The sequence below is a fragment of the Bubalus bubalis genome, chromosome 2 (assembly GCF_019923935.1).
Source record: "Bubalus bubalis isolate 160015118507 breed Murrah chromosome 2, NDDB_SH_1, whole genome shotgun sequence".
Taxonomy (NCBI): domain Eukaryota; kingdom Metazoa; phylum Chordata; class Mammalia; order Artiodactyla; family Bovidae; genus Bubalus; species Bubalus bubalis.
The window spans coordinates 56,906,822-56,919,722 of NC_059158.1; the positions used below are offsets into that span (position 1 = coordinate 56,906,822).

The window sequence follows — 12,901 nt, forward strand, 5'->3', positions numbered from 1 at the left end:
TTTTTTTTTTTTTTAAGAAAGATAAGATAATAGGCTATTATGTGAGCTATCAGGCTTTCCTTTCCTGAGATTTTGCCATGTTTAGCTTTGCCAGCTGTTAGGGAGATTTTAGAAGGCACTGCTTTTTCAATTGGATGGTTCTATTTGAAAATAATTAACCTGGATTAGATTGTCTGTTTCCTGTAGTTTCTTGTTTTAAGGCAGACCCAAAAGCCTGAAAGTCAAGCATGTGGATACATTTATTATCAAGGGTTAAAATGAGTAGGGTAAGTCCCATGAGATACTGCCACTTTGCTCTAAAAATACTTTTGGTAAGACGGTAGATCATTTAATTAATCCTATTGTTTGAAGTAGTAAATAGAGCCTCAAAGCCACCTCGTGTTTTTAAAGATATTTAAAAGTATTTATACTCTTACATCATTATACATACGCGTATACAGTAGAATATACAAATCTTAAGTTTACAGTAGGAGGTGTTTTTACATACTTAAACATTCATCTGTAACTACCTCTTAGATCAAGACACAGAGTATTTTCAGCGTTCTAATGTTTCCTTCATGCTTCTTTTCCCCCTACGCCTTTTATTAAGTAGTTTAGACTGTCAAAGATATTTTCATTGAATTATTTTTCCTTTTTTCCCCACTATTCTTTATTTTGTCGATTTGTAGTTTCTGTCATCTCACCTTCTCTTGTGTACAGCTTTCTTAATTTCCTTTCCTTGATGTGTTTCTGTAGCCTTTTGAAAATGTCTGTTTACTTTTTTTGATTTTACTAGTTTTTCATTTTTACTAATTTTTCATTTATTAGTTTCCTGTTACATAACAAAACTTAGTTTATAAGGAGATAGTATTATGTATTACCACAATCACAGGCTCTGGAATCTGAACGTTGGTCACAGTTTTAGCTGTTAGCAGCTGTGTGAGTCACATTGCTTTGGTATGTCCTCGTGTGTATAATGGGGATTAATAATTGTGCCGACCATACTAAGCTGTGAGAATTAAATGGGTTAATTCAGAAGAAGCACTTAACTAGTGCCATAACAAGTGTTCAGTGAATGCTATCTGTCAGGTTCAAAGCTAATTTCAGAACCTGTTTCCCTAGCTCTGCCTAGTTAAGCACAAAAACGGTTGTTTCAGAAGTGTATTTTACTTTTCTTGTTAAATGTTTTTCAACCATTGTCATTGGTATTTCACTAGTACAGGTTTTATTTACAGGTCATCCGTAAATAGGAGTACTTGTTTAAACACAGTTGTCATGATTTTCTAATGTTTTCAGGTATAAAAAACTCAGCACTTAGAATTGGGTTTTCTAGGATCTCATATGGAAACATTCAAGGGATTCCCAGGGGGCTCAGTGGTAAAGAATCTGCCTGCCAGTGAAGAAGACACAGAAGATTCAGGTTCAATTCCTGGGTCAAGGAAGATCCCCTGGAGGAAATCTTCCCACTTCAGTATTATTTCCAGAAGAATCCCACGGACAGAGGAGCCTGGTGAGGTACAGTCTGTGGCATCGCAAAGAGTCAGATGCGACTGAGCACGAACACATGAAGACACTTCAAGATTCTGTTTTTGTTAGATGACCTGAGTGTCTAATGACTACCCACTGTTCAAGAATCTGTGCTTGATTCTTCTGCGGATACATGGCACAATCTTTACACTTAAGCCACATTTTCAGCATTTCCCTAGTTTTTATTTTATCAGATGTTTTGTAAATTGGCCTAGTCCCATGGTGAACCAATTCAGAGTGCTGAATAACTGAAAAATAACTGAAGCTATTCAGTCTTCACTGTTTATCACATTGCAGTAGACTGTGGTAATTGGTGTCTAGACAGCTTCATCAAGACAACATTTATTTTTCTCTGGGAAAAGAACAGGTATTTTACGTAATGACCAAATTGATCACAGTTTTAAACTTCAGACTCCATTTAGCAATGTAATAAAGTTGGGCGAGCTAGTGATAGCCCCAGTAAAATGTCATTTTTTGGTCATCTTTGATGAGTAATGTGACCAGCAGTTAAGTTAGAAGTCTTGGGGAAAGAATATTCCACATATTTTTTTTGTTACAGTAGACAAGACTTAAACACAGAAATCTAATATCATCTGTCTGGGCTTCCTGATCATGCTCTGTCCCTGTCCCATCCAACTTGGCAGGTGACAACAGACTGGCTGGGGTAAGGCTTATTTGCTGGGTAGGAGCTAAATCTTTATATAAGCAGATATATGGGCCCAGCTGGTAAAGTGAGCAAACAGCATGATGTTATAGGACATACTAGATGGTAAAAAGCATTGTAAGTTCCATGATTTATGAATGTAAACCCTGCTTCTCTCTTGAGGTCGTATAGTACAGTGCTCACTTGTAATGTTCTCTATAGGCCCTGTAGTGTTCTTTCCCAGCTAATGCCTGTACTTTGGGCCTTTCCTAGTGACTCAGACAGTAGAGTCTGTCTGCAATGGGGGGGTTTGATTTGATCCCTGGTTTGGGAAGATCCCCTGAAGAAGGAAATGGCAACCCATTCCAGTATTCTTGTCTGGAAAATCCCATGGAACAAAGAGTCTGGTAGGCTACCGTTCATGGGTTGCAAAAAGTCAGACATGACTGAGCCACTAATGCTGGATAGTAGGCCCTGAATGTTTTGAAATACTTCAACCAAAAGTTTAGTGTTTTTAATATTTTACATATTTTTTGAAATGGTCAAGTCAGGTCATTTTATTTAGTTCTCAGAGATTTATGGAAACTATTTGATTTACATAGTTTTCAAGTGGCTTGTCAATCTAATTTTTGAGGATATTTTTAGTTTTACAGATTTAATGTTTTAATATATCATACAAATATAAATCACCAAGGGTGTTCTGGGTAAAAATAAAAGGTTTATTGACACAAACATTCAAGAGTATATGCTAGGCAAGTTATTTGGTTTATTAAATTCTAGCAGAAACATCATTAAATGTTACATAAATGTTACTGTAATTAACCTTTTCAATTAAGTGTTTTAAATGTTTTTCCCTTTATATTTTGGACCATATTTTTAAAAAGGAAAAGTTTCTGTCATCCCACCATGAGGAAATAAGATGATACAGTTCTGATTTGGGGAATTGGATATTAGAAATTAAAGCCTGTGGTATGATGGGTATTAACAGACTCACTATGTTAGAGGAGAATTTTAGTCCTGGTGGAGGCTCGCCAAGGACTGTGATGCTTGAAAGGGACAAGGCTTGGCACTGTTGTTAAGGTCTAGACTGTAAAAAGAATAGTAGTCAGTATTGTGATGTTTCCTTCATCATTATTTTACAGTCATATTTGAATAAATGTGTTAAAATCCAATGGGTGATTAATCCACATTTCTTGAAAGAATTAAATGTAGAAGAGATTTACAGAGGAGGTTGGATTTAGCGGAACAGTCAGCCTTCTTGGATTACTTCTAATACTCTGGTACAAATGTTGGTGAAAGGATATAAAACTAAATAAAATGTAACATGAGTATTTACCAATACTCTCTAAACATTGTGGACTCATTTACCATGTGGACTCAAGGGAGACCAAAAGCTTCCTTTTCCTACTGTAAGTTACACTGGCATTACATGCTTTTGAACATTTTTTATTGATATATAGAAGTTGTGGTTTTTAACTGCATGATCCCCTCAGTTCGGTTCAGTTCAGTCACTCAGTCATGTCCGACTCTTTGCGACCCCATGAATCGCAGCACGCCAGGCCTCCCTGTCCATCACCAACTCCCGGAGTTCACTCAAACTCACGTCCATCGAGTCGGTGATGCCATCCAGCCATCTCATCCTCTGTCGTCCCCTTCTCCTCCTGCCCCCAATCCCTCCCAGCATCAGAGTCTTTTCCAATGAGTCAACTCTTCGCATGAGGTGGCCAAAGTACTGGAGTTTCAGCTTTAGCATCATTCCCTCCAAAGAAATCCCAGGGCTGATCTCCTTCAGAATGGACTGGTGGAATCTCCTTGCAGTCCAAGGGACTCTCAGGAGTCTTCTCCAACACCACAGTTCAAAAGCATCAATTCTTCGGCGCTCAGCCTTCTTCACAGTCCAACTCTCACATCCATATATGATCCCCTCATATAAGTGTAAATCATTGCTTGTCCTGCTTGTTGAGTAACTGGGTATTCATAGCCTGCAAAAAGTAAATCTGACGAGGGGAATCAGATTGTAACGCGTGTAGCACACGGATAGACGACAGTGGTGGTGAAGGTGTTTCTTCTCAACCAGAATGCCTACACAGTGCACGTTCCTCGGGAACGACGTGCCTTTGCAGACAGCGACTTCCATGTTTGAGACCTCCAGACTGAAGTTCCTGGCATGTCTTCTATGGCCAGGGAGGACACAGTAGACACCTGGGGAACTGCATGCACTAACCTCTGTCCCCAACCCTAGACATGATGATCTTCCAGTTTTATCTGGAAAGTAAGTAATGGGTGATTTTTTTGTTTGTTTTGGTATATAGGGCTTTTTTTTTTTTTTTTTTTTTGGAAAAGCAGATTTTATAGTTGACAAATTAAAAGATACTTTGTTTTTTTTCTTTGGTCCAGAAACTTCTTTTTTATTATTATTATCCTCAGGTTCTTCAAGACTTAATAGTTTTTAACTTCTGTGTTAAACATACAGTTATGAGTAGATTAACTTTAAAATATTTTTTGACAATCCTTATTTTACTGTCTGTGTTAGATTTGGTTCTATTGTAGAAACTTGTTTGTTCTAAGTTAGCAGATTTCTTACGAAAATAACATTCAGCTGCGAAGAGAGAGTTTTTCGCACATTTAAAAAAATCTTTCAGTGAGAAAGTACATATTAAAATCTTCATTTTCTTCTCATAACTAACCTGTTATCCAGGTTTTTCCAGTAGCTATGATGAGCACTGTTGTTTAAAAAAAAGCAAGCAAGAGTTATTTTCTTTCACCATTTCCTTATATACCTTTGGTTTTATTGCTGTGTATTTCCATGGGATCCTTGGTTTTAAACTGCTTTTGAATCTGGATGTACGCAGACACTTGGACATGCCTCCACTTGAAATGACTCTTGATAAACTCCTGCTCGTTCTCCTCAACAGCTTGGCTAGATGGGTTTCTCCTGTGCCTTCTCAGTATGACTAGCAGTAATACCTGCTTTTCATCTGAATTCTTCAACACATTTTAGCATGGTTTTGACATTAAAAGCAAAATGGAAGAAATCTTACACCAAAATCATCCAAAGTGGCCTTCCTTATGAATAATGAAATGAGTATTAATACTCATGTTTTAGAGTGTTTAATACCCATGTTTTAGAGTCATTTTGTAACCCTAGAAGACTTAGTCTGTTTTTATTCTGCAATTAGTATTGACAAGTATACCTGCAGTCAGAGACCACCAGAAACATACCTGTAGTTTAACAAGTTTATTACTCGTCACAGCAAAGAACATAGGCCTTAGGGAATTTGAGGTGTCTCAGTAAGAGGATCTTATGAAGATTATATTATAGGCTTTGGACTGGATCATTGGGATGAGGGTTTAAGGACGTGAGGGCTGTCATTCTTTTAGCATAAGAGAGACATTTGATATTTTGTGCTTTGTGCAGGACCTTATTTTTCTCTTACCTCATCATGATCTCAGAATGACTTAATTTAATAGATGTTTAGTGAGATTGTCCAACGGAACAGAATGGTTTAGCTGTAATTGTCAGATCAGTTTGTAATAACATTGAGGCTTAGTTGTGAGCATCAGATTAGTTCTCAGAGGAAGTGACTGCTCCGCCCCCCCGGCCCCTGCCCCCGATAGCTTTTAAGTCCAAGTGGCCTTTGATTATGTAGGAACCAGCTGGGGGAGGCCAAGATTTAATAGCAGTGACATATTGGGTTTGTCACTTGAACAGGCTGCGATGATATTGACAGGGACATTTTTATAAAACAGCAACTGGGAAGCTTGCCAGTTTTCAGCTGGTTATAAGTAGTTATAGGTTTCCCCCACTATCCTAAAGTAGGACACAGCTTATGAACAGATGTACAAAATAAATAGAGAGAAAGCATGGATGCTCACGGTTGCAGTGCACAGCTACCATGGCTTGATGCAGAGATGCTGAGTGTAATTCCTAAGGAAGGAGCTTGATGGCACCACTTTCGTTGTTCAGGGAGACCACTCTTCTATATTGGCTTTCCTGCAAAGCCTGAATGCTTTTGCCTTTTTTGTAAAAGCAGAAATCCTCTTTGGATTTCCTTCTGTCAGTGTTTTTCACAAGTTGAGGGTCTGTTGCTAACCCTGTGTTGCACAAGCGCTATCATGCCATTTTCCAACAGCATCTGTTTTTAATTAAGGTGTGTACATTGTGTTTTTAGGTTCACTGCTCTTATACACTTAATAGACCACAGTGTGTGTGAATACAAGCACTGGGACACCAGAGGGTCGTGTAGTTTGCTCTATTGTGGTGTTCTAGAATCAAACCCACAGCATCTCTGAGGTATGCCTGTACTAATGTAGGTCTTTCATAAAAGTGAAGTGGTGTAAAATGAACTTTGGAAAAGCAGGGGATACCTGTAGTGGGTAAAAACATGTTCTTTTTAAGAAATAAGATCAATAAACTTTTATTAATCTCTCTGGCATCCTAAGGGTTTACTCCACTAAATTTAGCATCTCAGGATTAGCTTTTTGTCCTTCAGGAGTTCTTTCTTTACATCTGGGAAGAGTCAACTGTCTGTTTTCTGTATTGTCTGTGTTAATACGTAGCCATATACATCAAAGGGATTGTAAAGGTTTTTAAGACTTAAGAACACTGTTTGAAACCTTACAATTAATAATTAAAATAATTGTAAAATTCTTTATGAACTCTCAAGGCAAAAATCAAAGGACCATGTTTTTCATAACTCCACTCTAGTCATATTCATTGAAGGTCACTGAAAAGAAATTTATATTTATCCATTTATTCGTTCCTGTTTTCATGAGCAATACAAGTGATAGCTGGAGATTTTTAGTTTAAAAGCCTCTATTTTAATATCTTCATATATATCCTAAAGTAAGCACTGCATTATTTTTTTTTCCTCTTCCAACTGTTTTTTTTTTTTTTTTAATTTTTTTTTAATTGAAGGATAATTGCTTTACAGAATTTTATTGTTTTCTGTTAAACATCAACAAGAACCAGCCATAGGCACACCCATGTCCCCTCCATCCTGAGCCTCGCTCCCGTCTCCCTCCCCATCCACACTTCTAGATTGTTGCAGAGTCCCTGTTTGAGTTCCCTGTAAGCACTGCCTTATTATAGTGCATAAAAAAGTATTGCACTAATTCATGAGGTAGTTCTTACAGGTTTGCAGTTTTTAAAGTGGTAACTTTTTAAAATCAGATACTTTAGAACATCTGCTCGTGCAAGTCTATAGGTAATCTTTTTAAAATTTGAAGGTCTTCAGAACAAAATTGCCTCCTAGGAAACTGCAGAATAGGCTTTTTCTGTTGTATTTTACCTTGAACAATAAACTTAAGAGTATTTGCCTTAACACTGAATCTTTTTATCATTTGATAACAGCTTAGTAAGTTTTAATACTGGAAAAGTTAGGTTTGTAATTAAGACTTTATTAAAACTATAGAGCACATTTGGATAGTGTCACATGATAGAATTCAAAATGTTCAGCTCCATTAGACAAGCAGACACACTGTAGGTAAACTAGTCTCTTCATGTGATACTACTGGTTCTGCCACTGGTGTATAGAATTTTCCTATAGATACAAAGAATATAATCACATTTTGTCATTAAAATCTTCATGCTAGCTTTGGATGTTTATGAGAATCTCAAAAACCTTTAAGAAAGAATTTAGATTGCAAAACTTTAGACATCTTGATGCTTTTAGTAGAACACTAGTAGCATAAAAAATATGGTTGATTTGGACCAAACTAAGGATGATAACTTTTCAAAATAAGGTTTTTTCTTAAAGACCATTAAACATAAAAAAATGTATTTAAAAAAAATGTGTTTAATTGTGGTTTTAAACACTCTATAATGAACTATTATTTAGATTTTATTTAATAAGTACAATAAATATTTTTGCATGGGAAAGAGTATTCCAGAGTTATCACAGATTTCAAGATTGATAGGGAACTTACTATGGTACCATTTTTAATCTGTGTGTAAGTTACATGTAGATGCCAGAATATATCTCCTTGTAATTTAGGCACAAAGGTTTATGATATGTTCTCTTGATTTAAAGTAACCTTGATTTAAAGGTTTTATCATTTATCTGGGCAGCATCCCACTTTCATGATCCCCACAAAATTGGCTCTACTGTTATTTACTGTAACCAGTAGATTTGCATTTATGTTTTCTTTGTAGCTATCCACTTAACAGAAGTACCAGAATAGTACAAGTACACTATGTCTTTTCATAGTCAATGATGTGTGCAAATCTTATTTGTAATGTCATTTTTTTCTATAAAAAAACAGAGGGGTAAATTCTGTGCTATGTGTATTGTTACCTTTAAAATATAGGAGAGTATAGTGTAATTGCTATTTCCAGTGGTTAAGGGACAAGGAAGAAGAAATCATTAATGTTACTGAACCTCCTTCTAGCTGTTCCAAAATTCTGGGTACACTCACAGTTTCTACTTGGGCAGTCTTTGTTTTTCCTCCAGAGTACCTTAAACTTTACTCACTTAAGAGCAGCAGGTCTGGCTTTGAATCCCAGCTCTGCTACTGGGCAAGTCAGTCTCTTCTGTATGTGTTTCCTCCTCTGTAAAGTGGGGCTAATGATACCTACCTCACAGGGTTGTTGTGAGGGTCCCAGAAGTACACAGAAGGCACTTCTCATGTTGTAGGCTTGAAGCAAATATTTGTTGCTTAAATCATATATGTGCTAGGAAAGATGGGGAAAGCATGGAGGATATAAAGAACGTAACATTTAAGTTAATTTGATTTAAGAGGAGGTTGAAATTGATTAGGAAAGATTAAATAAAGGGTTTATTTATGAGGTGATTACTAGATCAAGAGTTGGGATGGGTTATATAAGATTATCCTATTTCGGTAGTGATTCTTAGGTTTAGAAGTGTCATTGATAAAATTAATTGTATTGTAAGCCATATTTAAATAAATAACATTCTACTGAAATGGAAGTATGACTTATTTTTTGAAGCTTTATTTATATAAGTCCTCATACTTTATTTCCACTGTCATCTTAGAACCACAGCACTACCTTAAGGCAGTTGTTCACTTCCATTATTCCCAAGGCACTGTGTCCAAAGTTCTGTTCTTTTCCTTTTTTTGGTTGCTTGTTTGGCTTTGGAATAGATACTATATTTGAATCTTTCCTGAGAATCACTAGGCTTCCCTGGTAGCTCAGCTAATAAAGAATCCGCCTGCAATGCAGGAGACCCCGGTTCGATTCCTGTGTCAGAAAGATCCCCTGGAAAAGTGATAGGCTACCCATCCACTCCAGTATTCTTGGGCTTCTCTGGTGGCTCAGCTGGTAAAGAATCCTCCTGCAATGCGGGAGACCTGGGTTCGATCCCTGGGTTGGAAAGATCTCCTGGAGAAGGGACTAGCTACCCACTCCAGTTTTCTGGCCTAGAGAATTCCGTGGACTGTATAGTCCATGGGGTTGCAGAGAGTCAGACACGAATCACTAGCTGGTTTTTTGAGTTCTGGTTAGGTAAATTTATACTTGGTGAATATATAAAATATACTGAGATATTCCATAGATACAGCAGAATATTCTGTCCCAATCTTATTACTACTAGGTTTATAATATCTTCAAAAAATATAAAGGCCAAAAAAATGATACATCTCTGTGGCGTGAGTTATTTGAGCATTTTAAATAGACGTTTTACTTTAGATCGAAACCACATTCTCCAGTTTTAGGGATATTTATATAACTATCAATGTGGTCACAGTATAAGTCCTTATTCTGTTTTTCTTCAGTCTTTGAATTTCTCCTTTTATTTTTGCCTTTTCTGAAAATTAGTAAATGAAAAGTCATTCTTCAAGCACAGTAAGGTTGAGAAACCTTCATTCTGCCACATTACTTTTATTTGTGTTTGATGTGATGGCTGAAGATGAGAATTAAATACCAGAAACTGAGAACTGTGTGGTCCCACACTCCTCACCATCACACTGGTCCCACAGAGTGCAGACAGGCGGTGTTGCTGCAAATACCTGGCTAACCTACGTTTTCTCTCTGGGAAACACTGATGACTCAACTTAGTGTGGCTGACTGGCAAAGAAATACATAAACTGTGGTTATGCATTTACACAAGTGTGTTCAAAATACAATCGAGACTGGAGCCCACTGTCAGTATTTGCCTTTTAAGAGGTGTCCTCACTAGTTAAAATGGGTTTATGTTGACTTTTCCACATCTTGTCCTGTCACCAGAAAGATTACAAATGATGAATACAAATTCAGGCTGACTTCATAACACTTACTGAACCTACATGTGGATATCATTTGCAACCTTGCCTTTGTTAGCAGCACCATTCCCTAACCAACCAGGCTGAAGACCGCATGCAACATTAAGATGCATTTTTTTCCATCAGTTGTTCATGGCAACAAGTATATTCTGTGTAACACATGGAGGTGAGCTTTGGAGAGAATTGTAATGTCTGGATTCACACATTCCCACCCTGTGCCACATGGAAGGCTGAGATCTATGATACATCAGTGTTGGGGGAAGAGAGGGGTGGACAGGTAAGGAAAGAATTGGGTGGGATTAATTTTGAAACTTTTCTTTAGAATTTTCTACCTTTTACAAAGGTAATAAAGGTTCATAAAAAATTCAAGCACTTAGAAGTAAAAAGTCAGTGTCTTCCCCCTCCTCGAGAGAGAATCACTATTTCCTTCATGGTTTGGTGTGAATGTTTCTGCAACTCTTATGCATCTATAAAAAGACGTTGAAGAAAACCTACTAAAATGAGGTTATACTACATGTATTGTTCGGCTATTTGCTTTCCTCACAACGCAGTATATCGTGATCATCTTTTCATGTTGTTACTCTTCCCGTCTTCTCAGGTAACTGCTCTATAACATTTCATAGCATGTGTCTATCATAGCTGATTTCACCATTATCATTGATAGGCGTTTAGGAATTGCAAGAAGTTTCCCCATAGTTGTGCACCAAGCTTTCTGTACCTTCTGGTTGTTCCCACTTATGTAAATTTTCCTTTATGATAGAATCCTAACAGGAAACTTAATGGATCAGAGTATGAACATTCAGACTTTCTTTTGAAAGATACTTCTGAGATTCCTCACCATCTTGGAGTCATTAATGATTAAGAATGTTATTATGGTCCAGCCAAAAATTATAGATTCTGTAGGCTTAACATTTTAGAAAATTTCTACCATTTAAAAATGTAAGCTTATTTTATTTACGTTTATTTTGGGAGTTCTTTTTTACCGTGCCTCGAGACAGGTGGTTTCTTAATTAGTTCCCTGACCAAGGATAAAACTCACTCGCCCTGTAGTGGAAACTCAGAATCTTAACCAATGGACTACCAGGGAAGTTCCTAACCTTATTTTAAAAATTTATAAATAAAATGCACATGTAAAATTTTCTCCAGCACCATAGAGGGATGGAATTTGGACAGTCCTTCTAAACTGTTTATTCCTGTGGTTACCATCAGAATTTAAAATAATACATTTATTGGTATATGTGCCTGACACAGTACCTGTTTACTTCCTATCATGAAAGGTGAAGAATTTCAAGTACTGACACCACCAGTCATGCCTTTGTTCTGAATTATGGTTGCTTTGATAGTTTCTCGTATAGCTTTAAATGTTCTTAGTTCTTTATTTTTTGGGGCCGTCACCTTTATACAACATTCCTTGACTCACCATTTTGTTACCTATGCCCTCAATGTCTTTCTACCTTTTTTTCTTTTATCTGTCTTTATTTAAAAATAAACACTAAAAAAACCACTCCCAAGGATTTTTAACTACTGAACATTCTTAAGAAACCAATAAGTAGAATTGTGACTATGAATGATCCTACTCATCTCAGAAACAGTGTTATCAGATTTATAATAAACTGTGTGGGCAGTTAAAAGTTGTCCTACTTGAATGTCAAGATCAAGTGAGTCTGTTTTCTTAACCGTTGTCTTATAAACTGTTAAAATAATGTCATAATTTAGTTTTTCTTAAAATTTCTAATTTCTCTTCTTTCTCAGTGGCACTAAAAGCCTTTATTATAGGAAGTTTTTAAATTCTGCGATGACAGTAAATATTTTGTTTTTGCTTTTGAAGATACTTTTCACCTGTTTCTCTGACTTCTTGCTCTAATTTGGACTGATTGTCTTCTGTGCCTGCAACTGCAGACACACGGGGACTTCTTTGCCTTTCCTTATTAAGTCCACTCCCTGCCTCCCAGTTTAGTTAAAGATATGCTCTGTTCACCAGCTTCAAACAGTGCTTGAGAGGTGAATATAGATTTCTTACGTCTGGAGAGGTCTATAATTTGTCATCATACTTGACTCATAGTTTGGGTTTCGAATTGTGAATTTGAAATCCTTTTCCCTCAGAATTTTAAAGGCCTCCACTACCTTCTCTCAGTTCCGCTGATGAGAAGTCATATGCTATTCCAGTTCTCATTATTTTGTATGTAACCCTGCTTTCCCTTCTGAATGTTTTTTAAATCATCTCTTTTTCTCTGTGGACTTTTTTCTTTTTTAATTTAAATTTCATTTCTTTCTCTCACTTTGATGTGCAATCTCAAATCTTTATTCCATTCAAGCGATTTTGTCTTTCTTTGATTATCATTTCCCATTGTCTCTGCTGTCTTAGGGATCTCAGTGTTCACCTCTTGGAGCTATCTACCTTGTATTACCTTTTCTTTCATATTTTCTGCTTCTGTCCTTTGCTCTAAGAATTGGGGGATTTCTTCTGTTTTATCTTCCAGAATACAGTCTTCATTCATGCCCAATCTGATACTCAACCCTTCTGGTGAAATG

The 12,901-nt window shown here is 36.7% G+C and overlaps 1 protein-coding gene across 10 annotated transcripts in view; it reads left to right on the forward strand.

Moving 5' to 3' along the window:
• Window positions 1-12,901, forward strand: part of WDR33 (WD repeat domain 33) — a 109,897-nt gene that overhangs the window by 63,971 nt on the left and 33,025 nt on the right. The window contains exon 8 of one of the 10 annotated variants that reach the window (XM_025273053.2): window positions 1,313-3,499. The exons of 8 other annotated variants lie outside the window; for them this stretch is intronic. In XM_025273053.2, the coding sequence (XP_025128838.1) occupies window positions 1,313-1,533 (221 nt within the window). In that variant the 3' untranslated portion in view covers window positions 1,534-3,499. Of the gene's footprint in view, window positions 1-1,275; window positions 3,500-12,901 lie in introns of those variants that run through there. One more of the 10 variants, XM_006061557.4, reaches the window with a different exon arrangement.